We start from the raw sequence: 24,849 nt of genomic DNA, 5'->3' as shown, positions 1-24,849 counted from the left end.
GATAACCCAAGAAATAATGACAACTCTTGGATGGAAACGGGTGCTCTCAACTTCCATGATGATACTGGTATATTAATGATTACTCTTATAATATTACAGACACTGATAAACAACAAATTAGGTGATGGTGACTAAATTCAATGAAAACAATAAGGATTTTGCTATTATCACAGTAGGATAGCATGCAACATGTTTCCTTATACTTTTAATTGTTCCCCATTCTGCTCTTTATTTGTACATACATTACAGCTCTCTGAAATTTAGAATCTTGTTCTGGTTACCTTAGGTAACAGTGTGAGCGAGCTCCCAACGCAAGTGGGCGATGATGCCGGGCAAGTCCACTGGATTGACCTTGACTCCGTCCTATCCTTCTATGCAAGCCACTCCATTTCTTGGAGGTGATCGCTAAGGAGAGGCATGCTCACTGGTAACCATGGAAACAGTGTTTGGCTGAAGGACTAAGATGATTCGCACTGATGTTGGTACAAGGTTGAGTAGAATATAGTGATGTAATTTGGAGGTAGTGTGACCTCAAGTGGTGACACACTGTTCTCACGTTCAAGAGGATTGGCCAGAGCAAGGCCCTGCAGCATAATCACTGTTTTGCCATCATGGCCTTGGTCAGGGAGTAACAAAAAAAGTGGTGTCCACCAATGACTACTCTGTAAACACTCCCTCTGTAACCAGGGCTGATGGGAACATGGTTTGCTTAAAAGACATGCTCTTATTGTTTCTTTGTTACTCCCTGGCACCGAAATCAAAAAGTGCCATAATCAAAAAAAGGCATTTTAAACTATATTGGTCTATTTGTTTTTTTTTGTGAAGCCAAGTGTTATGTAAAGACATATCAATTATTATTGGTATATATGTTTAGGGTTAGTTGGTGGTGCAATTTTGTCCTTTTTTTGTATTACAAAATGTAACATGACTGACCACACACTACTGCACTGTAGCTGATGGCACGTGCAAACGACATGATACCAAATAAAAAGAACCAGGAACTACACTACCCGAAAGGCTTTGCATATACTGGTTGACTACGTGGCTCCGACGTTCCTCTACAACGGACCGGGGTGATTTAAATTTAGACGGAGTAAGAAGAGGGGCCATTTAGATCAGTCTGAAATTGAAACATTAAAACATTAATTAAAACATTTATTTTCCGTCATACGTTTGGATTAACGTTTTGCAATGTCTGGGAAAATCAAGAGCAGAATCGCGGCAAATGCCGACTTGTTATCTGGTAGTGTGTCTTGCGATGAGCGGATTTTACGAGACTGTCATCAGCTGTACATCGATGCCGACAGTGGTGAGTTAGATTGCTAGCTAATGTCTGATCAAATGAAGAAGAGCACCAATTTCAACAGGCATTTGCAGTCGGAATGTCATTCAGCCTGTATGTCTAGCTAGCTATATTTGGTATGACTCATTGATTCGGGTGGGTATAATTTGTGCAACGTTCCAACAGGAATCTGTAACAAAAACGTCGTAATGTACAAGGTTGCCAACAAACGCATATAAAAGTTAGCACGATCAATATACCTAGCTAACTAGCTGCCGAATAGGCTTCAACTCACCACGTAACCTGTTCTTAATGTTTGTCCATAGGCTACCAGAGTGAAGACATTTTAAACGCAGGTGAATACATAATAAACGCGGTGAGTGAAAACGTAATGAAATAGCCCACTCCCTACCCGGTATCTTATTCGCCCTCTATACAACTTTGTATGCGTTGTTTGTTGGCAACCTTGTTATTTACGACGTTTTAGGAACCTATTCCTGTTGGAATGTTCCACAAATTATACCCACCCGATTGATTCTGACTAACGCTTCACTAGCTAGTAGCTTGCTACTAACATTACGTTAAAAGGGCGTAGTTTGTGTCCATTCACTCTATAGTGATAATTTTGTTTACTTATGTTATAAAATGCATTTTACTTAGACAAATCAGACGTTGGAACTATAATGTTCTATTTTCACACAGCATAGTTCTGAGCAGGGCTGGCTCCAGGCATAAGCAGTAACTTTGGGCAGGGCTTTCCAAATTTGTTAACCTAACATGCTGACCAGACCGGACAAGTCGCGTGCGCGAGCGTCACAAAATACATTTAGAAATCTATGTTATTCAATTATTGCGCCAACGCGCGTCTGCCATGCCAAGGGCTAAAATATAACTATTTTCTATTCTATTTCTGAAGGACTGAAAGTCCTGCCTCTCCCATCTTGTTATTGGTTTACAGAAGCAGGTACCCACGTGCCATCTCCTCATTGATTATACCCACGTGGGTGATTGAAAGACGAACTGTTTTGCCGGTCGTCTTGGTAATACTATGAAAGTTTAGCTGCATCACCATATAAGTTCAAATGTGAAAAAGCCTGGAAGGAGGAGCGATGACTAGAAACGATTCGGTTGGCCGTTTTATGTGTGAATTTATTGTCGGAGTAGAAGACCTTGTGCATTTCAGGTAAACTAACAACTCAATGTTTATATCCCAGGACAAATTAGCTAGCAACAGCAAGCTAGCTTAATCGGACAAATTAGCTAGCAAGTGCAAGCTAACTAGCTAAATTGCCATACATGTTTAATGCTTTTCGACCTGTCCCCAAATTAATGTAATTGGTTCAGAGTTTGTTTTTATATTTTAACCTGCGTGTGGTGATTGGTGTAGGGGGACAAAATAAATGTATGCATGATAGCGCAGCCGGTTTGGGTTCCGGGTAAGGAGTTTTGACAGTGTTGCTAACTCCTCAGTAAGGAGTAGAAGAAGTAGCTATTGGCTGTCCTAAAAGTCGCTAAATCACGTCATCGCCTGTGCATGTAATTGTGATGGACGCTGTAGGAGAGAGGAATAACGTCGTGGGAGAGACAAAAAGTGAGTAAAAAAAAAAAACCTAAATATTTTTAGAACTACAAATGAACTTTCTTCTGTCGATTTTTGTTTTTTAATGTCACAATTCCATCCCTCCTGCTTTATCTGGGCTTGGGACCGGCAAAAGTGACCCAAAAGAGACACCCTGGTGGAGTTAGGGTAATTAAAAAAAAAATGTTTTTGTTTATTTTTCTTAATTTGGTTTGGTTTTTAACCTTATGGTCCACTTAGGAGCCTACAACAAGTCACAGTAAAACATGAACATTTTTAACCATAACATTTTTTTTGTATACAATCTACATTAACAATCTAAATGGACCAAAAAGAGACAATAGAACAAACTGTCAATGGCAATCTGAGAAAATTATGGTAATTAGTCTGGCCCTAATCCATTATATATATTTTTTTCAGACCCCCCTCCACACACACACAGGCTGTGCTGGCTCACAGAAAGAGTGGGTCATCGTCATTTTGGTCAAGGCTCTCTATGGCAGGTTCAGCAACTGAGGGAGCTGACTTAAATGAGTAAGCAACTGATGTGCCAAAAAGCTGCAAAATAATATCAGGCAGCTGGTGCTCATAGCAAGCCTCACCAGACAGCTTCAGTCCATATCGAATGTACAGGATGGAGTTAAGGGTCTGTAAGCACATCTGATTTCTAAGTTTGCTTTTTACCACACTCATCTGGCTGAATACTCTCTCGACTTCAGCATTCGAGTGTGGCAAGGACAACATAGACACAGCAGCCATGGCAAGTTCTTGAAACGGGTTGATATCAGCTGCATCTCTGAACTTCCAAATCACACTCCAGAAGCCCAGTGTGTTTTTTGTCTCATTCCATTTACTTAGATGGATGGCACGCCATTGCTGGACAATCTTGTCTATCACTGCAGGGGAGTAGCCAAAGAGCTTGGCTATTTCTCCAGGGCTCTTATTGTGCTTTAGAGTTTCCTCCACATTGAAAACTGACATGTACTGCAATGCTTCGATGTTGTCCGGCAGTCTCACCCTCAACTCATTAGTGAGGGAGACGGTGAAGGCTACACCCCACTTTCGACATTGTTTTCATCCTCAGGCGCAAGGTGGAGCTCAGCTGCCTTTGACTCAAAAAGGTAACCAAGGTACGGTTTGGGACTGATGTATCCATCTGTTGGCCCTTTGAGTACATCAACATTTGCCAGTGGATTCAGCACCCTGCTGCTCACAGACTTGATCAGGCTAACCAAGTTGTCAAGTAGCTTAAGAGGATCTACTTGTTCTCCCTCAAAAGCCTTGATGGCCAACTGTACCTCACCCAGCAATGACTTAAAAAAGTCAGATACAATATGTTTTGAGGATCACTGTACATGGAGTATAAAACCTCAGCCATGTAGCAGTGTTCACTGGACTTGGTGACTGTGAAATGCACCCTAGTGTTCAGCGATAGGTAATGCCATGGTGCCCTCAGCCTTTTTTTGCAGTCAATATTTTTAACCATAAATGGCAGCTTGTTTTGAGTGGAACTGTTGTAAGGCTTTGCCTTTTGAGTATGTTTAAGTTTTTTTTTTTTTTTACATCACTAAGTTTGGTGTAGAAATCAGACTTAAAATACAGGCAGTATGCCCGTGTATCATCTCCAATAAATGACTTCAACTAGCCTTTTGAATTCAGGGTTTGATTCCCACTCCTTTCTGTATTTTTGAGTGTACAGTTTAGACTGAGACATGATGAGCTAGCCAGCTAGATGTTTAGCTTATGTCACAGAGGCACACACACAGTGGACAAGGTGAGTAAGTGACTGAGGCTGTGTGATTTATTTTAAACAAAGAACATTTTACATTTACATCCCGCTCTGAATGTAAGCCAGATACTCGCGTGATTCATTTGCAGTCTGGACGTGGAGGGGTGAACATCTCCTGCTCTGACTGCATCTGGGAGGGACCGCTGTGCGAGGACTGGGCTGTCTGTGAGTGCTTTGGGACAGGGGTGGGGCCCACGTTGAGAAGAGTAAGAATGATACGTGCTTTCACGTCAGTGTCAAAGTCTCCAATAACACCAGAAAAAGTTGCTAGTTGACGTTTTTGAGAATGTGTCGCTAGAGGGGTCTGAATACTCGCTAAATATAGCGACCTAGTCGCTAAGTTGCAACACTGGTTTGGGGAAACCCTGGCTTAGCCCTGGCCCCCAAAATATGTTTTTTGTATGTATTCTTTTTCTTCAATCCGGGCTCAGCCATAAGGTTCTCTGGCACATGATGTTAAAAGGATTTCAATAGAAAAAAGTACATTTAATGGATAAATAATCACATAAAATACATTAATTCATGTTCATCACACATTTGTTAAAGCGATAGTTCCCTAAAATGACAACCAGAGGGGGGGAAAAAACTCTAGACCACCTTTACGCCACGCAGATACTCGTACAAAGCTCGCCCTCCATTTGGCAAATCTGACCATAATTCTATCCTCCTAATTCCTGTTTAAATGCAAAAAAATGAAAGCCGGAAGCACCGGTGACTTGGTCAATAAAAAAGTGGTCAGATAACACAGATGCTAAACTACAGGACTGTTTCGATAGCACAGACTGGAATATGTTCCGGGATTCTTCCGAAGGCATTGAGCAGTACACCACATCAGTCACTGGCTTCATCAATAACCGCATCGACGATGTCGTCCCCACAGTGACTGTACGTACATACTAGGGGTCGACCGATTAATCGGCATGGCCAATTTCAAGTTTTCATAATCGATAATCTGCCTTTTTCGACTCCGATTATGGCCGATTACATTGTAATCCACGAGGAGACTGTGTGGCAGGCTGACCACCTGTTACGCGAGTGCAGCATCAAAAGGACCTTGTAGCTGCAAGGAGCCATGGTAAGTTGCTAGATGGCATTAAACTTTGATGATTTAAAAAAAAATAAGAAGTCTTCACATAATCACTACTTAACTACACATGGTTGATATTACTAGGTTAACTAGCTTGTCCTGCGTTGCATATAATCAATTCGGTGCCTGTTAATTTATCATCGAATCACATCCTACTTCAACTTTGCCAAACGGGTGGTGATTTAACAAAAGCGCATTTGCGAAAAAAACACAATCGTTGCACAAATGCACCTATCCATAAACATCAATGCCTTTCTTAAAATCAATACACACAAGTGTTTTTTTTTTTAAACCTGCATATTTAGTTAAATTCTCGTTAGCAGGCAATATTAACTAGGGAATTTGTCACTTCTCTTGTGTTCAGTGCAAGCAGAGTCAGGGTATATGCAGCAGTTTGGGCCGCCTGGCTCGTTGCGAAGTGTGTGAAGACCGTCATTAATTTGCCAGAATTGTATATATTTATGACATTGAGGATGTGCAATGTAACAGCAATATTTAAGTTCTGATTGCAACTGCTCTATTTTTGCGCTATGAGGTCCTCTGGGACTTCAGTCATATCAAGCTTGTTCAACACTAGTTTGCCGTGTCACAATTCACCTTTTCCAAGTATTAACACAAGCTATAGAATTAACGTCTGGGACCTGTTGGATCGGAGGGCTCGGGCCATTCCCCCCCCCCCAGAAATGTCCAGGAACTTGCAGGTGTCTTGGTGTAAGAGTGGGGTAACATCTCACAGCAAGAACTGGAACATCTGGTGCAATCCACGAGGAGGAGATGCACTGCAGTACTTACTGCAGCTGGTGGCCACACCCAGAAACTGACTGATACTTTTGATTTTGACCCCCCCCTGTGGAACTTGTTCAGTTTGTCTCAGTTGTTGAATCTTGTTTATGTCCATACAAATATTTACACGTTAAGTTTGCTGAAAATAAACGCAGATGACAGTGAGGACGTCTTTTTTTTTTTTGTTGCCTAGTGTATATATAAATCACATGCGATTCATAAGACTAAGCAATTAGCCCATTCAATTAATTATCTTTATCTGACTCCATAGTATAAATAGGAATATGCAAGGAGACTTGAGTTACACTAATAGGCATTGAAGAAAAGTCTGGGAATAGAATTTTAAATACACGTGTATTTAAATACTTTATGAAATGGCTGGATACCCATGCAAGGCCTAAAGCTTATTAAGTTACAAGGCGTTAACAATAATTACAAGGCATTATTCTAAGCATGGTCAGAGAGAGCGAAATCATAGCCTGAAAGGCCATGTCCCAAAAGTCCATGGGTTGGGGAGAGAAATAAAGTGTCTCATCACAGCAGGTCAGGAACAAATAAGAGAAGGAACAATTTAATCTTAGACCCTTTTATAAGCATCTTGAGTTTTTTGGTCAAAAACGTAGGTATTGAATTGTACTACTGTAAAGTTAAACTCCAATCAGACACTACATGACCAAAAGTATGTGGACACCTGCTCGTCGAACATCTCATTCCAAAATCATGGCATTAATATGGAGTTGGTCCCCCACAAACCGACATGTTGGAAAGTTGGCATCCTATGACGGTGCCATGTTGAAAGTCACTGAGCTCTTCAGTAAGGCCATTCTACTGCTAAGGGGTGTCCACATACCTTTGTATATGTAGTGTATCAGAGCTACATGATGTTAAGGGGGGGGGGGGGGGGGTTTATCTACACAATTTAACAAATTATTTTACCCATTGGTCAAAATATGCATTTTGGGGGGAGGGGGACCCTACTTAGTTGCTTATATATTTATGGTATTTAGCTACACATTGATTCCTGAAGAAAAGGACGTATAAATGCCTGAGCTTAGTTCAACAGTCGAACCCCATCAGAACCCTTGCATACATAGCGTAGTCTATGGATTTGAAGTTTGTATTTCTCCAGCCACATCCCTCAGCTTTTTACTGAAACTGGTGGGGAGGACACTTTGTTAATATTTCAATTAGGATTGCCTCTATAATGTGACTACCAGCAGGAGTTGTTATGGGGCGGCAGGGTAGCCTAGTGGTTAGAGCATTGGACTTGTAACCGAAAGGTTGCAAGTTCAAATCCCAGAGCTGACAAGGTACAAAATCTGTCGTTCTGCCCCTGAACAGGCAGTTAACCCACTGTTCCTAGGCCGTCATTGAAAATAAGAATTTGTTCTTAACTGACTTGCCTAGTAAAATAAAGGTAAAATAAAAAAAATAAAAAAAGGAGTTGTTAGCAATAGCTAGATTAGTTAGCTAGCTATAGCTTAGCGGCTAATGCTAATAAACTACCAAATTTGATCAATCAGCGTTATATGAAACTCATCAAATCGATGCGCAAGTTTGTGGCTAATATTTATCCCATAGCTAGATAGCCGATGTTCGCTTATCTAACGTTAGCTAATTGTCCTGATCACATCCCCTGCTGTCTCTATTCTAGGGCTGGTAGCAGTGGCCCAGTCAGTTGGCGTGACTCTGCTGGCACCCAGGAAAAAGATCACGGTCATGTTGATGGGCAACCACTCTGCCGGCAAGAGCTCCTTCATCAACTGGTAATGTTCAATCAAATCAAGGTTATCATTGACAACGCCAGAAGGGGTAGAGAGAAGGATGTACTTTGAAAAGTATTCCATCAGGGACAGGGACTTTTCCGTTCACTGATACTTACTGTCCCCTATGCTTCCTTTTGCTTCAAAGTCATTGTAATTATGTCCCATGGTCCATTTGTCATTGTGTGTGTGGACATGAATGCCAGAGAGAGTGCTTGTTAATGTCTGCTGTAACTTTGTCTCAGGTATGTGGAGGAGCACATCCAGCGCACAGGAGTGGCCATTGAGACGCAAGGCTTCAGCTTTGTTACTAGTGGCCGCAAGAGAGAGTCTCTCACAGTGAGTACTGCTGGTATAGTTCTGAGTGAATTTCCCCTTCAGTTTGCTCCTCACGTCATGCACTTTGGTTGAGGTACTTTGAGGGGCTTAACCTTTTCACTTGAGTAAGTGCTCACACGGTGGATATTTGTTTTTCTCGCAGAATGTAAACTTTGTTTTGTTTCTTGCTGTATTTCAGGGAAATGCCACGCTGCACCTTTACCCACACTTCAAACCGCTACACGAGATCAAGGGTGAGACTTCAGAGTTGATTCAACCTCATTAGTCTGCGTCATAGTAAGACTCAGGAAACAACTCCCTGCCCTGTATTATATGATGCAATAGAAATACAATGTTAATGGTAGCATGACTGACGACCCATTCTAAACATTTGTCAGCACTTTGTGTGAAATGCATGAAAATACCATTCAAGTAAAGGGCTCTCTCGCTCTCTACCTGTAGGTGTGTCTGAGTACCTGGGCACTGAGATCTGCACATCGCGGCAGAAACGCTTCAGCCTAGTGACGTTTGTGGACTCTCCTGGCCTGGTGGACGGGGACATGAAGTACCCCTTCGATGTGGACCAGGCCATCATGTGGCTGGGTAGGTCACCACAATATGGTGGTGTAGGGTGTGTAATTTTGTGAATATACAGTAACAGTCAAACGTTTGGACACACCTACTCATTCAAGAGTTTCTTTATTTTTTACTATTTTCTACATTGTAGAATCATAGTGAAGATTAAATAACCCATCTGGAATCATGTAGTAACCAAAAAAGTGTTAAACAAATCAAAATATATTTTATATTGAAGATTCTCCAAAGTTGACAGCTTTGCACACTCTTGGCATTCTCTCAACCAGCTTCAATGAGGTAGTCACCTGGAATGCATTTCAGTTAACAGGTGTGCCTTGTTAAAAGTTCATTTGTGGATTTTTGTTCCTTTTTAACGTGTTTGAGCCTATTTGTTCTGTTGTGACATGGTAGGTGTAGTATATAGAAGATATCCCTATTTGGTAAAAGACCAAGTCCATATTGCGGCAAGAACAGCTCAAATAAGCAAAGAGAAATGACAGTCCATCATTACTTTAAGACATGGTCAGTCAATCAGAAAAATTTAAAGTACTTTTGAAAGTTTCTTCAATTGCAGTCGCAATAACCATCAAGCGCTATGATGCAACTAGCTCTCATGAGGACCGCCATAGGAAAGGAAGACCCAGAGTTACTTTGCTGCAAAGGATAAGTTCATTAGAGTTACCAGCCTCAAATAGCAGCCCAATGCTTCACAGAGTTCAAGTAACAGACACCTCTCAACTGTTCAGAGGACACTGTGTGAATCATGCCTTCATGGGTGAATTGCTGCAAAGAAACCTCTACTATAGGACACCAATAATAAGAAGAGACTTGGGCCAAGAAACACGAGCAAGGACAGTGGGACATCTGTCCCTTAGTCTTATGAGTCCAAATTTGCGTTTTTATTTTTTTTGTTCCAACCGCCGCATATTTGTGAGACACCGACTAGGTGAACGGATGATCCCTGCATGTGTGGTTCCCACCGTGAAGCATGGAGGTGGGGGTACTTTGCTGGTGACACTCTGTGATTTATTTAGAATTCAAGGCACACTTAACCAGCATGGCTACCACAGCATTCTGCAGGGATACACCATCCCATCTGGTTTGCGCTTAGTGGGACTATCATTTGTTTTTCAACAGGACATTAACCCAATACACCTCCAGGCTGTGTAAGGGCTATTTGACCAAGGAGGAGAGTGATGGAGTGCTGCATCAGATGACCTGGCCTCCACAATCACCTGACCTCAACCCAATTGAGATGGTTTGGGATGAGTTGGACCGCAGAGTGAAGGAAAAGCAGCCAAAAAGTGCTTAGCATATGTGGGAACTACTTTTTAAGACGGTTGGAAAAGCGTTCCTCACAAAGCTGGTTGAGAGAATGCCAAGAATGTGCAAAGCTGTCATCAAGTGGCTACTTTAAAGAATCTAAAATATATTTAGATTTGTTTAACACTTTTTTGGTTACTACATGATTCCATATGTGTTATTTCATAGTTCTACAATGCAGAAAATAGTACAAAAAATAGTACAAAATAAAGAAAAACCCTTGGATGAGTAGGTGTTCATACTTTTGACTGGTACTGTCCCCTCCCAGGTGAGCTGTGTGACCTCATCCTGGTGTTCTTTGACCCCATGGGCCAGGCGCTGTGCAAGCGCACCCTCAACATCGTGGAGAAGCTCAACGAGAAGCACGGTGACCGCCTGCGCTTGTACCTCAGCAAGGCCGACGAGGCCGGGGGAGAGTCGGACAGACAGGTACACACACACACTGTAGTGGGAAATTTAAGATGAATAAAGTTGATATTCACTTAAGTTATTAACGCAATGTATTATACTTTTTCTTTTCTGTTATACACATGATTCTGTTCGTGCAAGGTTTTTAATCACTAGACTTGGAGGCCAGACATGAAGGAGAACTGTCCATAACCTATCTGCTGATAGTGTTGGTGCCAGTCTAAAGGTGCCAGTTCCGAGGACACACTGGTTATTATTGTACTCTGTGAGAGTGTGTGATTCACTGCCTTGTCTTTTATGTGTTTAGAGAACATATGTGCTTGGGATATTAGGGCCAGCTCAGGGAAGGATCAGAAGACATTTTCTCTGCTTCTGTGCTGGAGGTTTCTCCCTCGAGCAAATTGTACTAAAATATAGATTTTTTTTTTTTACTTTATCAACGGACGCTTTTGTGTTTATTTCACCTGGAAATTATCTATTACACACACCTTATACATATCTACATTATGAGCAAGGTAGACAAGGGGCTGGGAGGAAGTTGGCCAGTTTGTTATAATCTAACAGCTCCCAGCTTGAAGTTTCAAACATTAGCTAATCAGAAAATATATCCCTGTCGTGATTGGCTCTTTCAGAGGGTGATGATGCAGATAGTCCAGGAGCTGTGCAAGCGGCCGGGACTCAACAAGTGTGGCTTTGACATGCCTACCATCTATGTTCCCAACCCCAACAAGGTAGCCACCGCACCCACCTTTTTGTACACGGCACCTGAAAGTCACTGCATGTGCCAACCTGGGCAATCTTGGACTATCCTAGCTAAATAAATAAAATGTATGTATACTATGTACATATGTTTTGAACTTCACTTCCACCTGCTTGTCCCAACCCCAGCCCAGTCGCTGTGTGAACCAGATTGAGGAGGCATGTCGCACCATCGAGAAGACCATCAACCAGACAGTCCAGAACACACTCAACTCACTAGAGAAGGACTGTGAGCTTATCACTGAGGCCATTGCAGATACACTCAGCCAAGACAGGTAACACACGCATGCATGCAGTGTGTTTTACACCTGCACTTATTCTCAACTTGCTGATAAAGACTGTATGACTGAGGATATTGTAGATGACACACACACACACACACACACACACACACACATCACTGATCTTCTCTCCTTTCCAACACAACAATACCCACCCCCCCTCTCTCTCTCCCTCCCTCCCTCCATCAGGCAGACCAGTGTAGATAACCGGCGGGCGCGCTGTAAGGGCTGTTTGTTGGCTCTTCTGGGCTTCAGTGTCCCCTTCATGCTGATGGCAGCCCTGGTGCTGGGCAGCTTCTCCAAAGAGCTGATAGAGATGGCCCTGGGGGATGATGGCATCGAGGCCCTCTCTCTCTACCTGGTCAGTGTATTTGTAAGAGGGAGACTGTGTTAAGGGGTGGTGGTTGTTAGTCTGACTGTGGTTGTGTGTGTGTGAGACGGAGTCGTGGAATTTTTGTGTTTGTGTGACTCTCTGCCCCCCCCCCCCCCCCCCACACACACAGGCTCCTGTAGTGAGAGTGTTTGTCTCCATGTCCGTGGAGTACCAGCTCTACAGTTGTGGTGGACTCATCTTCCTCTCCTTCCTACTCCTCATCCTTGCCCGCTTCTCCTTCAGGTAAGAGCTGAGCACACTCACAAACTGCGGCATCTTGTTCAAGTACCACCAGTTATCAATGAATTATGCCTAAAGCATCGCTCTCTATCTCTGCAGGACTCGGCCCACTCTCTCTGGCCGACAGAAGAGGCAGCTACAGGAAAAGCTGGATTATGTGCAGGAGGTGGTGAAGACAAAGAAGGTAGTGTGTGACCATGCAGTGGTATGTGTGTGAGCATGCAGTGCTGTGTGTGCTTGACCACTAACTGTGTGTATCTCTCCCTTCCTGTAGAAGAAGCTCTATGAGGAATACCTTCGCCAGAGTGTGGGTGATCAAGATATGGACTAAAAGAAAATGGAGGAAACCACTGACGTACCACTTAACATTCCTACTGTAGAGGACCAAATGTAATGTAGGGTTTAAACTGTTCAGGCTTTACCTTCCTGGCCATGCCTTATGGTGCATTCATGACAATTCTGAAACTCAAGAGTTAAAATGAACATAAGTTATATGTGTAGAGCAGGGCTGTTCAATGTCAGTCATGGAGGGCCAAAGCACTTCTGGTTTTCATCCTTCTAATCAGAGACTGATTCAGACCTGGGACACCAGGTGAGTGCAATTAACTACCAGGTAGAAACAAAAAAGGGTTTCGGCCCTCCAGGACTGTAATTGAACGGCCCTGGCGTACAGCTTTCTATTGGTTGATTCTGATTCTCTCCAAGTGGGAAAACTCTGGCCTCTTCTTTCTACAACGAATGTCCAAGTAGAGAATGTCTGAATTTCCGAGTTGTCTTGAACGCACCATTTACGTGTCCCTCCGGAGTACGCAGGGCGACATGGGAAATGTAATCCTTGTCCAAGTGTTGTCAGTCCAATATCTGTTCATTCATGTAGTTGTAAACCATAGATCGCCTCAATTTCTAATATGAGCATTCAGAACCTAACTCGACACGCACTGTAATATTCATTTCCCAATATTTTTCACTACCATGTTACCTGATAGGTAGATTTTAAAAACAACAAACATCATGGGACCTGTATTTTTGTATGAGATTAGATACGGTTTACAAACTACATTATGAATTGAACAAAGCATTTATATACGTTTTTACAATGTTTGGTATCCACAGTTGTGCCTGTTTGCTACTCCAGGCTTCAACATCTTACTCAGACAAACACCTATGCTGCAATAAACCAATAATAACATGAGGATCATGGGACCTGTATTTTTGTACAAGGTGAACTCTCAGCATTAAATTACTTTTGCGATACTATTTACTCGCTGTTCCTTTTGTTCACGTAACTGTTCAAAGCAGCAATTGTGCTGTTCCACACGTTTTCTGACCATGAATGTCAATTGTTTCTAACTGTTAGACTAATGAATAAGCACAGCAGCTGCCTGTGAACAAGCAGTTCACAACCATGACACTGAGGATCTGTGGATGATCAGTAATGTTTTACTTTCTTTTCCTACATTGGTAGTACGTTTCATTCAAAATTATATAAATAAACGCAAATGTTTGTACAATGTGTTCTGTTCAGCAGGGATCATGCATTTTTAGGATATCGACTCCATGTTTGGTGTCAGCCATGTAAACCTCTTTTTATATATGGGCAGTAAGAAAATTGTCCAGGCATACTGTATTTCAGAAGCTGCTCTGAATAGTTGAGGGAACGGAACATCCTGACCATGAGGGTGTTTTGGGGACTCCTTAGCAGGGGGCAGGTCCTCCTGGGGTGTGGAAGTGGATGGAACCAAACACTCGCATCTGTGACAAGAGAACAGAAATGAACATGCATGGATGCGTCTAACTTCTGCCTAAAACTGGTGATGTTAATATGACGTAGCCTACATTTTGTCAGGTGAAACCAGGGACTGACTGGTACAAGATATAGTCGTGGGAATTTCAAGTGTAAAGGGTGAGGGGGAATGCTGCATGGTGGGAGGAAGGCGTGCTGCTGGACTCCCTTCGTATATCCTATAAGTTTGTCAATAGTACGCCTAATAATAGGACAGTAAATCTAATTCTAATCACAGGTATGCTCAGTTCTGTCATATGTCAATGTCAGAAACCATTCCCTCAGTTGAGTCATACACTACATGGCCACAAGTATGTGGACACCTTCTCATCAAACATCTCATTCCAAAATCATGGGCATTAATATGGAGTTGGTCGCTCCTTTGCTGCTATAACAGCATTGACCCTTCTGGGAAGGCTTTCCCCTAGATGTTGGAATATTGCTGCAGGGACATGCTTTCATTCAGCCACAAGAGCATTAGTGAGGTTGGGTACTGAGGTTGGGCGTTCAGGCCTGGCTCGCAGTCGGCGTTCCAATACACCCCAAAGGTGTTCGATGGGGTTGAGGTCAGGGCTCTGTGCAGGACAGTCAAAGTTCTTCCACACTGATCTCGACAAACTATTTCTGTATGGACCTCGCTTTGTGCACAGGGCCATTGTCATGCTGAAACAGGAAAGGGCCTTCCCCACACTGTTGCCACAAAGTTGGAAGCACAGAATGTCTAGAATGTCATTGTATGCTGTAGCGTTAAGAATTCCCTTCACTAGAACTAAGGGGGCTAGCCCAAACCATGAAAAACAGCCCCAAACTTTACAGTTGGCACTATAAATTCGGGCAGTTGCTCGGTAGTGAGTGTTGCAACCGAGGACAGACGATTTTTACGTGCTACGCGCTTGTGAGGCCTACCTCTCAGCGGCTGAGCAGTTGTTGCTCTGTTGACCTTACATGGCAGCTCAGCAATGCACTTTTCTCTGCAACCCTGTCAATAACCCCATCACTCTCCCTCGCTATCTCTATCGGCAGCAGCCAGCGTAGGCCTACGGAATCTTTTTGCCGTTTCTCTCAATTTCTCCATGCCACCTTTTTTTTTTCTCTTTATTATGACCCCACAAGACTACTCAGAATAGTTCCTTGGAAGACCGAACAAATCATAATTTGATAGAGGAATCTAGATCAGGGCTCTCCAACCAAGTTCCTGGAGAGCTACTCTCCTGCAGGTTTTCAATCCAACCCCAGTTGTAATTAAGCTGATTCAGTTTATCAACCAGCTAATTATTAGAATCAGGTGCGCTAGATTAGGGCTGGAGCGAAAACCTACAGGATGGTAGCGCTCCAGGAACAGGGTTGGAGAGCCCTGCTCAAGATGGATAAAACCCATTTTGGCATGGACATTGCCATTGAGGCCTTCCACCATGTGAAAGTAGTCAACTGGGCGGGAGTCAGGACTTTCTATGGGTTAAGAAACGATCACGTGATTCCATCTGGGTCATAAGGAAGGGTTGACAATTAATTATTCGAGAGAAAGAAACAAAAAGTACAGTTGAGGAGCATGCCCATGCAGGTCCGATCAGACCGGCCTACCAGAATATTCCCGCATTTCCTGATGGGAAAAATATCTTAATGGATCAATATTTTGCACCACCATTTTGGGGAAAACTGGCTGAACGTGAAGTGCAACATCCTAAATTGTCCAACAAATAAAAAAAATTGTGAAACTTTTGTTTTATTAAGACAGTGCACATATTTTTCAGGCGGCTTGCCATTAAAGCTAGTTAAGGAGAAAAGTTATGCCTTTGCAGCCTGAATGGAGGATGCTTTATGTACGAGACGGCCCACGGGGGACACAAATGTATTATCCTAGACAATAATGCAGATCTACCAGCAACTATTGGCTGTCTAGGCCAGGGTTTCTCAAACTCGGTCCTAGGTCCCCCCAGGTGCACGTTTTGGTCTTTGCCCTAGCACTACACAGCCCCCCCCAGGATCGGGTTTGGGAAACCCTGGCCTAGGTTACTTTTCCATTTGCATTCCAGAAAAAAACACGGTGCACCGGTTTAAAACTACAATCAAATTCATTGCTGTCTGCCGACAGTGACTGAGCAGACTGATTGTCTGACATGGCATTTTCTGCCAGACCTCTTAGTCAAACAGCTCTTATTTGCTCCCCCTTCATAGTATCAGCCTGAAACAAGGTTCTAAAGACTGTTGACATCTAGTGGAAGCCTTAGAAAGTGCAATATGACCCCATAGACACTGTATATTGGATAGGCAAAGACTTGAAAACCTACAAACCTCAGATTTCCCACTTCCTGGTTGGATTTTTCTCAGGTTTTTGTCTGCCATATGAGTTATGTTATACTCACAGACATCATTCAAGCAGTTTTAGAAACTTCAGAGTGTTTTCTATCCAAATCTACTAATCTACTAATTATATGCACATTCTAGCTTTTGGGCCTGAGTAGCAGGCAGTTTACTCTGGGCACCTTATTCATCCAAGCTACACAATACTGCCCCCCAGTCCCATAGAAGTGATATTATCCTGCATTCCTTTCACATTTCCACAAACTTCAAAGTGTTTCCTTTCAAATGGTACCAAGAATATGCATATCCTTGCTTCAGGGCCTGAGCTACAGGCAGTTAGATTTGTGGATGTCATTTTAGGCGGAAAAAAGGAGTGGATCCTTAAGAGGTTTTTAATGTACCCAAAACAAACACGTAAACAAAATACTGGGATGTACCCAAACAAAAGAGCGAGGGTAAACCTTGTACAACGACACGGGGCAAAACCAGTAATACACAATGCACAAAATATGCAGTACAGGCTGAGACAATGCATAGGTACTCACACAACCAACGGACATGGGAACAATAAATCGACATCCCAATGGGGAAACAAAGGGCACATTTATACAAACACAATCAGTGAGGAATTGGAAACAGGTGTGCATAATGAAAGTTCAGTGCAGCCTAGAAGGCCGGTGACGTTGACCTCCGGAACTGGTGAACAGAATGAGTAGCAGTACCGGGGGGATCCGTGACAGTACCCACCAACATGCAGAAACCACTTGTCCACCACAGGGGCTTCGGTTTGGCTCGGATCCCAAGGTGCCAGGGTCAGCTGATACTCCTTTCCAGTGTGTGTTGGGTTGAGGTTAGTAGAGGAGTGGCGGAGGGAACGCCTTCCATACACTTGAGGTGAACTGAGGGCCATGGTCTGACACAATATCCTCCGGGATCCCGTAGTGCCAGAAGACGTGTATAAAAAGAGCCTCCTCAGTTTGCATGGCCGACGGAAGCCCAGGCAGAGGAAGGAGGCAACAAATTTTGGAAAACCGGTCCACAATGACAAGAATGGTGGTGTTCCCCTGGGAGGAGCGAAGGTCAGTGACAAAGTCCACCGAGAGGTGAGACCAGGGTCGTTGTGGAACCGGCAGGGGAAGGGGCTTTCCATAAGCGAGGTGTCTGGGTGTCTTTGACTGAGCACAGATGGAGCAGGAAGAGACGTAAACCCGGACATCCCTAGCCAAGGTGGGCCATCAGTACTTTTCCGTTAGGCAGGCGATGGTACAGCCTATCCCAGGATGACCCGAAACAGGCGCCGTGTGCCCAGGAAAGGTGGCGGTCCCACATACCTGTGAGCATGTAGGCGCGGTTCTCCGGGCACTGTGCAGGTGCAGGTTCCGTACACATGGACGCTGCCGTATGTCAGCGTCCATGTCCCACACTGCTGGCGTGATGACGCGGAACGGAGGGATGATGGGGATGTCTTCCCCCTGCCTCTCCTTTGCATCTTAGAGGCGAGACATTCTTCCAGCCTGGCCTATAGCAAATTGTAAATTGGAACTTGTGAAGAATAGAGCCCACCTGCCTGTCTCGGGTTTAGCCTCGTTGCTGCCCTGATGTACTCCCGGTTGCGGTTGTCCGTCCACACCAGGAAAGGGTGTTTGGAACCCTCCAGCCAGTGCCTCCACACCTTCAGAGGCTTCTTGACTGCCAAGAGTTCCCGGTCCCCTACGTCATAGTTCCTCTGGGCGGGGCTCAGCTGCTTGGAGTAGAAAGTGCAGGGCCGCATCTTTGGAGGGGTTCCTGTGCGTTGAGATAACACGGCCCCGGCTCCTACAATGGAGGCAACGACCTCAACGATGAAGGGCAGTGAAGGGGTCGGGATGTGTCAACACGGGAGCAGTAGTGAAAAGTGCCTTCAGCGTCTCGAACGCCCTCTCCGCCGTCCAATGAAGCCGCTGGGGACCTCCTCTCAGCAGGGAGGTAAGAGGCGCGACCACTGTGCTAAAGCCTTGGATGAACCTCCGAAAATTTTTGGAGAACCCCAGGAATCGCTGGGCTGCTTTCATGGAATTGGGGATGGGCCATGACCTGACTGCACTGACACGTTGCTGCTCCAGCTCCACTCCCTCCATGGAGATGAGATAGCCCAAGAAAGACACGGACCACTGGAAAACCAACATTTCTCCTGTTTAACATATAAATCATGCTCCAACAGTCTTTTCAGCACAGACCTGACTAACAAGACATGCTGGTCGGGGTCAGCAGAATAGACGAAAATGTTGTCTATATAGACCACTATGCCCCATCCCAGCATGTCTCAAAACACTTTGTTGATGAAGGCCTGGAAGAATGAAGGAGCATTAGACAGTCCAATACTCGTAATGACCTGTGGTCGTGGACAAAGACATCTTCCATTCATCGCCTGCACGAATGCGCACCAGATTGTAGGCGCTCCTCATGTCCAGCTTTGTGAAGTACTGCACCCCGTGCATTTGTTCGATGATGGTTGGGATGAGGGGTAAAGGATAGCTGAACTTGATGGTGGCCTTGTTCAGTGTTTGATAATCAATGCAGGGGCGCAGTCCCCCATCTTTCTTCTTAACAAAAAATAAGCTTGAGGAGGATGGTGACTTAGAGGGGCAGACAAAACTCTGCTGGAGACTCTCCTGTACATAGGTCTCCATGGCCTCGGTCTCCTCATAGGAGAGGGGATAGACATGTCCTCTCGGGAGGGCTGCGTCAGACAACAGGTCAATGGCACAGTCCCAGGGGTGATGGGGAGGCAGGCGTGGAGCCTGGGTCTTAGATAAAACCCGGTGCAGATCCTGGTACTCCTCCGGTAAATCCACTTGAGGGGCATGGTCCGGACTTTCCACCGTAGTGGTGTTGACAATCAATCCCAGAGCAACAGCAAAGGACCTTGTGAAGATGCTGGAGGAAACAGTTACAAAAGTATCTATATCCACAGTAAAAAAAACTTGGATCACTGCTATTCTAACTTCCGCAACGCATATAAGGCCCTGCCCCGCCCTCCTTTCGGAAAAGCTGACCACGACTCCATTTTGTTGATCCCTGCCTACAGACAGAAACTAAAACAAGAAGCTCCCGCGCTGAGGTCTGTTCAACGCTGGTCCGACCAATCTGATTCCACACTCCAAGACTGCTTCCATCACGTGGACTGGGATATGTTTCGTATTGCGTCAGACAACAACATTGACGAATACGCTGATTCGGTGTGCGAGTTCATTAGAACGTGCGTTGAAGATGTCGTTCCCATAGCAACGATTAAAACATTCCCAAACCAGAAACCGTGGATTGATGGCAGCATTCGCGTGAAACTGAAAGCGCGAACCACTGCTTTTAATCAGGGCAAGGTGAGCGGAAACATGACCGAATACAAACAGTGTAACTATTCCCTCCGCAAGGCAATCAAACAACCTAAGCGTCAATATAGAGACAAAGTAGAATCTCAATTCAACGGCTCAGACACAAGAGGTATGTGGCAGGGTCTACAGTCAATCACGGACTACAAAAAGAAAACCATCCCCGTCACGGACCAGGATGTCTTGCTCCCAGGCAGACTAAATAACTTTTTTGCCCGCTTTGAGGACAATACAGTGCCACTGACACAGCCTGCAACCAAAACATGCGGCCTCTCCTTCACTGCAGCCGAGGTGAGTAAAACATTTAAACGTGTTAACCCTCGCAAGGCTGCAGGCCCAGACGGCATCCCCAGCCGCGCCCTCAGAGCATGCGCAGACCAGCTGGCTGGTGTGTTTACGGACATATTCAATCAATCCCTATCCCAGTCTGTTGTTCCCACATGCTTCAAGAGGGCCACCATTGTTCATGTTCCCAAGAAAGCTAAGGTAACTGAACTAAAGGTTTGCACAACACATCACCGGGGGCAAACTACCTGCCCTCCAGGACACCTACACCACCCGATGTTACAGGAAGGCCATAAAGATCATCAAGGACAACAACCACCCGAGCCACTGCCTGTTCACCCCGCTATCATCCAGAAGGTGAGGTCAGTACAGGTGCATCAAAGCTGGGACCGAGAGACTGAAAAACAGCTTCTATCTCAAGGCCATCAGACTGTTAAACAGCCACCACTACATTGAGTGGCTGCTGCCAACACACTGACTCAACTCCAGCCACTTTAATAATGGGAATTGATGGGAAATTATGTAAAATATATCACTATCCACTTTAAACAATGCTACCTAATATAATGTTTGCATACCCTACATTATTCATCTCATATGTATACGTATATATTGTACTCTATATCATCTACTGCATCTTTATGTAATACATGTATCACTAGCCACTTTAACTATGCCACTTTGTTTACATACTCATCTCATATGTATATACTGTACTCGATACCATCTACTGTATCTTGCCTATGCCGCTCTGTACCATCACTCATTCATATATCTTTATGTACATATTCTTTATCCCCTTACACTTGTGTGTATAAGACAGTAGTTTTGGAATTGTTAGTTAGAATACTTGTTGGTTATTACTGCATTGTCGGAACTAGAAGCACAAGCATTTCGCTACACTCGCATTAACATCTGCTAACCATGTGTATGTGACAAATAATATTTGATTTGATTTGATAAAACGAGTCCCATATCGACATAACCTGAAAGGCTGCTCAGCAAGGAAGATGCCACTGCTCCAAAACCGCCATAAAAAGACTGACTACGGTTTGCAACTGCACATGGGGACAAAGATCATACTTTTTGGAGAAATGTCCTCTGCTCTGATGAAACAAAAATATAACTGTTTGGCCATAATGACCATTGTTATGTTTGGAGGAAAAAGGGGGAGGCTTGCAGGCCGAAGAACACCATCCCAACCGTGAAGCACGGGGTGGCAGCATCATGTTGTGGGGGTGCTTGCTGCAGGAGGGACTGGTACACTTCACATACTAGATGGCATCAATTATGTGGATATATTGAAGCAACATCTCAAGACATCAGTCAGGAAGTTCAAACTTGGTTGCAAGTGGGTCTTCCAAAGGAACAATGACCCCAAGCATACTTCCAAAGATGTGGCAAAATGGCTTAAGGACAACAAAGTCAAGGTATTGGAGTGGTCATCACAAAGCCCTGACCTCAATCCTATAGAAAATGTGTGGGCAGAACGCAAAAAGCGTGTGCGAGCAGGGACGCCTACAAACCTGACTCAGTTAAACCAACTCTGCCAGGAGGAATGGGCCAAAATTCACCCAACTTATTGTGAGATGTTTGTGGAATGCTACCCAAAATATTTGACCCAAGTTAAACAATTTAAAGGCAATGCTACCAAATACTAATTGAGTGAATGTAAACTTCTGACCCACTGGGAATGTGATGAAAGAAATAGAAGCTGAAATAAATAATTCTCTCTACTATTACTCTGACATTTCACATTCTTAAAATAAAGTGGTGATCCTAACTGACCTAAGACAGAGAAACTGAGTTTAAATGTATTTGACTAAGGTGTATGTAAACTTCCGACTTCAACTGTAGATTCTTGTAATCTTTCCCATTTCCCTCCTCTGTCAGTCTCTCTGTGTTTCAGCACCTCTACTCCCTCGTTCTTTATGATTCTTTATTTCTCTCTAGCCATCTTCTTTACACATCTCTCTCTTTCTTTGTTTCTCCCTCTCTCATTTACTCTATGCCACTGTACCTCTCTGTCTCTATCCCTCCCTCTCTCTCAACCTCTCTGACTAGGGTGGCATGGTGGGGAGAGACGTTAAACCAGGCATGTGTGTGCAATGTAAATGTAACCTCAGGGACAGAAACACAATAAAATCAAATCCACCCGGTATCAGGTTTCAAAATGGACACTAACAAATCTCTTCTCATTGCTCACACAGACAGGTTAGCAAAGACATTTAATATATTTCATTCTCCTTCAGTATACTGGCCTGCAGAGGGCAGTCTGCTAGAGAGGTTTAACCAGAGCCCTATGGCCCTGTCAAAAGTAGTGCCATATATAGGGAATAGGGTGCCATTTTGGTACAGTTCAGCATACATACATCAGAGTATTTAGTTTCAGGAGCAATTAGGAACAGTGTACAGCAATTTAATTGGGACTGGCAAACTGTAGTGCACCTAAACAGAGTTTGCATTTATCTGAAGTGCACTTATAAGGAGTGGACTGTCATTGGCCATCAATCTTGCTTCCTCCTCATCAGTCGACAACAATCTGCCTTTATCTGTGTCCTCTGTCTATTACTTGGACTGACGCCCCCAACTATCTCTCTCTCTCTCTCTCTCTCTGTCTCTCTCTCTCTCTCTCTCTCTCACACTCTCTCTCATAGACACCTGTTACAACACCCTCAGCTTGTGTTACCATTATAAATGTAATAGAACACTGTGTCTTTCTTCTCCCTCCCCTCTCCTCCCGTCTTCCTTTCTTTTCTCTTCCTCTCTCTCTGTCTTTCTGTCACTCTCACACACACTGTGTCTCTCTCTCCCTATATTCCTCTCCTTATTTTCTCTAGTTATGTTACAGTGCCTTGCGAAAGTATTCGGCCCCCTTGAACTTTGCGACCTTTTGCCACATTTCAGGCTTCAAACATAAAGATATAAAACTGTATTTTTTTGTGAAGAATCAACAACAAGTGGGACACAATCATGAAGTGGAACGACATTTATTGGATATTTCAAACTTTTTTAACAAATCAAAAACTGAAAAATTGGGCGTGCAAAATTATTCAGCCCCTTTAAGTTAATACTTTGTAGCGCCACCTTTTGCTGCGATTACAGCTGTAAGTCGCTTGGGGTATGTCTCTATCAGTTTTGCACATCGAGAGACTGACATTTTTTCCCATTCCTCCTTGCAAAACAGCTCGAGCTCAGTGAGGTTGGATGGAGAGCATTTGTGAACAGCAGTTTTCAGTTCTTTCCACAGATTCTCGATTGGATTCAGGTCTGGACTTTGACTTGGCCATTCTAACACCTGGATATGTTTATTTTTGAACCATTCCATTGTAGATTTTGCTTTATGTTTTGGATCATTGTCTTGTTGGAAGACAAATCTCCGTCCCAGTCTCAGGTCTTTTGCAGACTCCATCAGGTTTTCTTCCAGAATGGTCCTGTATTTGGCTCCATCCATCTTCCCATCAATTTTAACCATCTTCCCTGTCCATGCTGAAGAAAAGCAGGCCCAAACCATGATGCTGCCACCACCATGTTTGACAGTGGGGATGGTGTGTTCAGGGTGATGAGCTGTGTTGCTTTTACGCCAAACATAACGTTTTGCATTGTTGCCAAAAAGTTCAATTTTGGTTTCATCTGACCAGAGCACCTTCTTCCACATGTTTGGTGTGTCTCCCAGGTGGCTTGTGGCAAACTTTAAACAACTCTTTTTGTATCCAAATCCGGCTTTAAACTTCTTCACAACAGTATCTCGGACCTGCCTGGTGTGTTCCTTGTTCTTCATGATGCTCTCTGCGCTTTTAACGGACCTCTGAGACTATCACAGTGCAGGTGCATTTATACGGAGACTTGATTACACACAGGTGGATTGTATTTATCATCATTAGTCATTTAGGTCAACATTGGATCATTCAGAGATCCTCACTGAACTTCTGGAGAGAGTTTGATGCACTGAAAGTAAAGGGGCTGAATAATTTTGCACGCCCAATTTTTCAGTTTTTGATTTGTTAAAAAAAGTTTGAAATATCCAATAAATGTCGTTCCACTTCATGATTGTGTCCCACTTGTTGTTGATTCTTCACAAAAAAATACAGTTTTATATCTTTATGTTTGAAGCCTGAAATGTGGCAAAAGGTCGCAAAGTTCAAGGGGGCCGAATACTTTCGCAAGGCACTGTATCTGAACCTGGCTGCCACAACAACAATCTGGCTTTGCACTTTTTGCATGTAAATCAGGATTGGGGTCAATTCCATAAAAATGTCAGTCAGCCCGGGAGTTGGATTGTACCCCTGACAAAGGAACTCCTCATCCAATTTACTTCTGATGAAATCATATAGGCTGTGTGTCCCAAATGGCACCCTATTCAAAGAAAAAATGTATTTGTCACATGCTGTGGACTAACAATGAAATGCTTACTTATGGGCCCTTCCCAATAACGCAGAGAGAAAGAAAATAGAGAAATAATAGAAAAGTAAAACACGTAATGACAAAGTAATAATAGATACACAATGAGTGACGATAACTTGACTATGTACAAGTGGTACCTGTACCGAG

At 43.8% G+C, this 24,849-nt stretch overlaps 1 protein-coding gene across 1 annotated transcript; it reads left to right on the top strand.

Moving 5' to 3' along the window:
• Window positions 1–1,015: 1,015 nt before the first annotated feature.
• Window positions 1,016–13,815, top strand: LOC139407708 (uncharacterized). Its single transcript, XM_071151557.1, has 12 exons — window positions 1,016–1,309; window positions 8,175–8,286; window positions 8,529–8,622; window positions 8,801–8,855; window positions 9,064–9,204; window positions 10,769–10,929; window positions 11,541–11,639; window positions 11,797–11,942; window positions 12,138–12,309; window positions 12,452–12,564; window positions 12,661–12,745; window positions 12,836–13,815. Exons 1-12 carry the CDS (start codon window positions 1,192–1,194, stop codon window positions 12,890–12,892), a joined length of 1,353 nt encoding a protein of 450 aa, XP_071007658.1. The 5' UTR covers window positions 1,016–1,191; the 3' UTR covers window positions 12,893–13,815.
• Window positions 13,816–24,849: the final 11,034 nt, after the last annotated feature.

This window comes from Oncorhynchus clarkii, chromosome 4 (assembly GCF_045791955.1).
Source record: "Oncorhynchus clarkii lewisi isolate Uvic-CL-2024 chromosome 4, UVic_Ocla_1.0, whole genome shotgun sequence".
Classification (NCBI taxonomy): Eukaryota; Metazoa; Chordata; class Actinopteri; order Salmoniformes; family Salmonidae; genus Oncorhynchus; species Oncorhynchus clarkii.
Note: the sequence above shows the minus strand (reverse complement) of the source record. Positions and strands in the feature narration are given on the sequence as shown.

Excerpts from the sequence above, each read along its gene's own strand:
- LOC139407708 (XM_071151557.1), top strand. The coding sequence starts at position 1,192 with ATGTCTGGGAAAATCAAGAGCAGAATCGCGGCAAATGCCGACTTGTTA. Across the intron at positions 10,930-11,540 it reads GGGGAGAGTCGGACAGACAG|AGGGTGATGATGCAGATAGT; the intron begins GTACACACACAC and ends TGGCTCTTTCAG. Across the intron at positions 12,565-12,660 it reads CTTGCCCGCTTCTCCTTCAG|GACTCGGCCCACTCTCTCTG; the intron begins GTAAGAGCTGAG and ends CTATCTCTGCAG.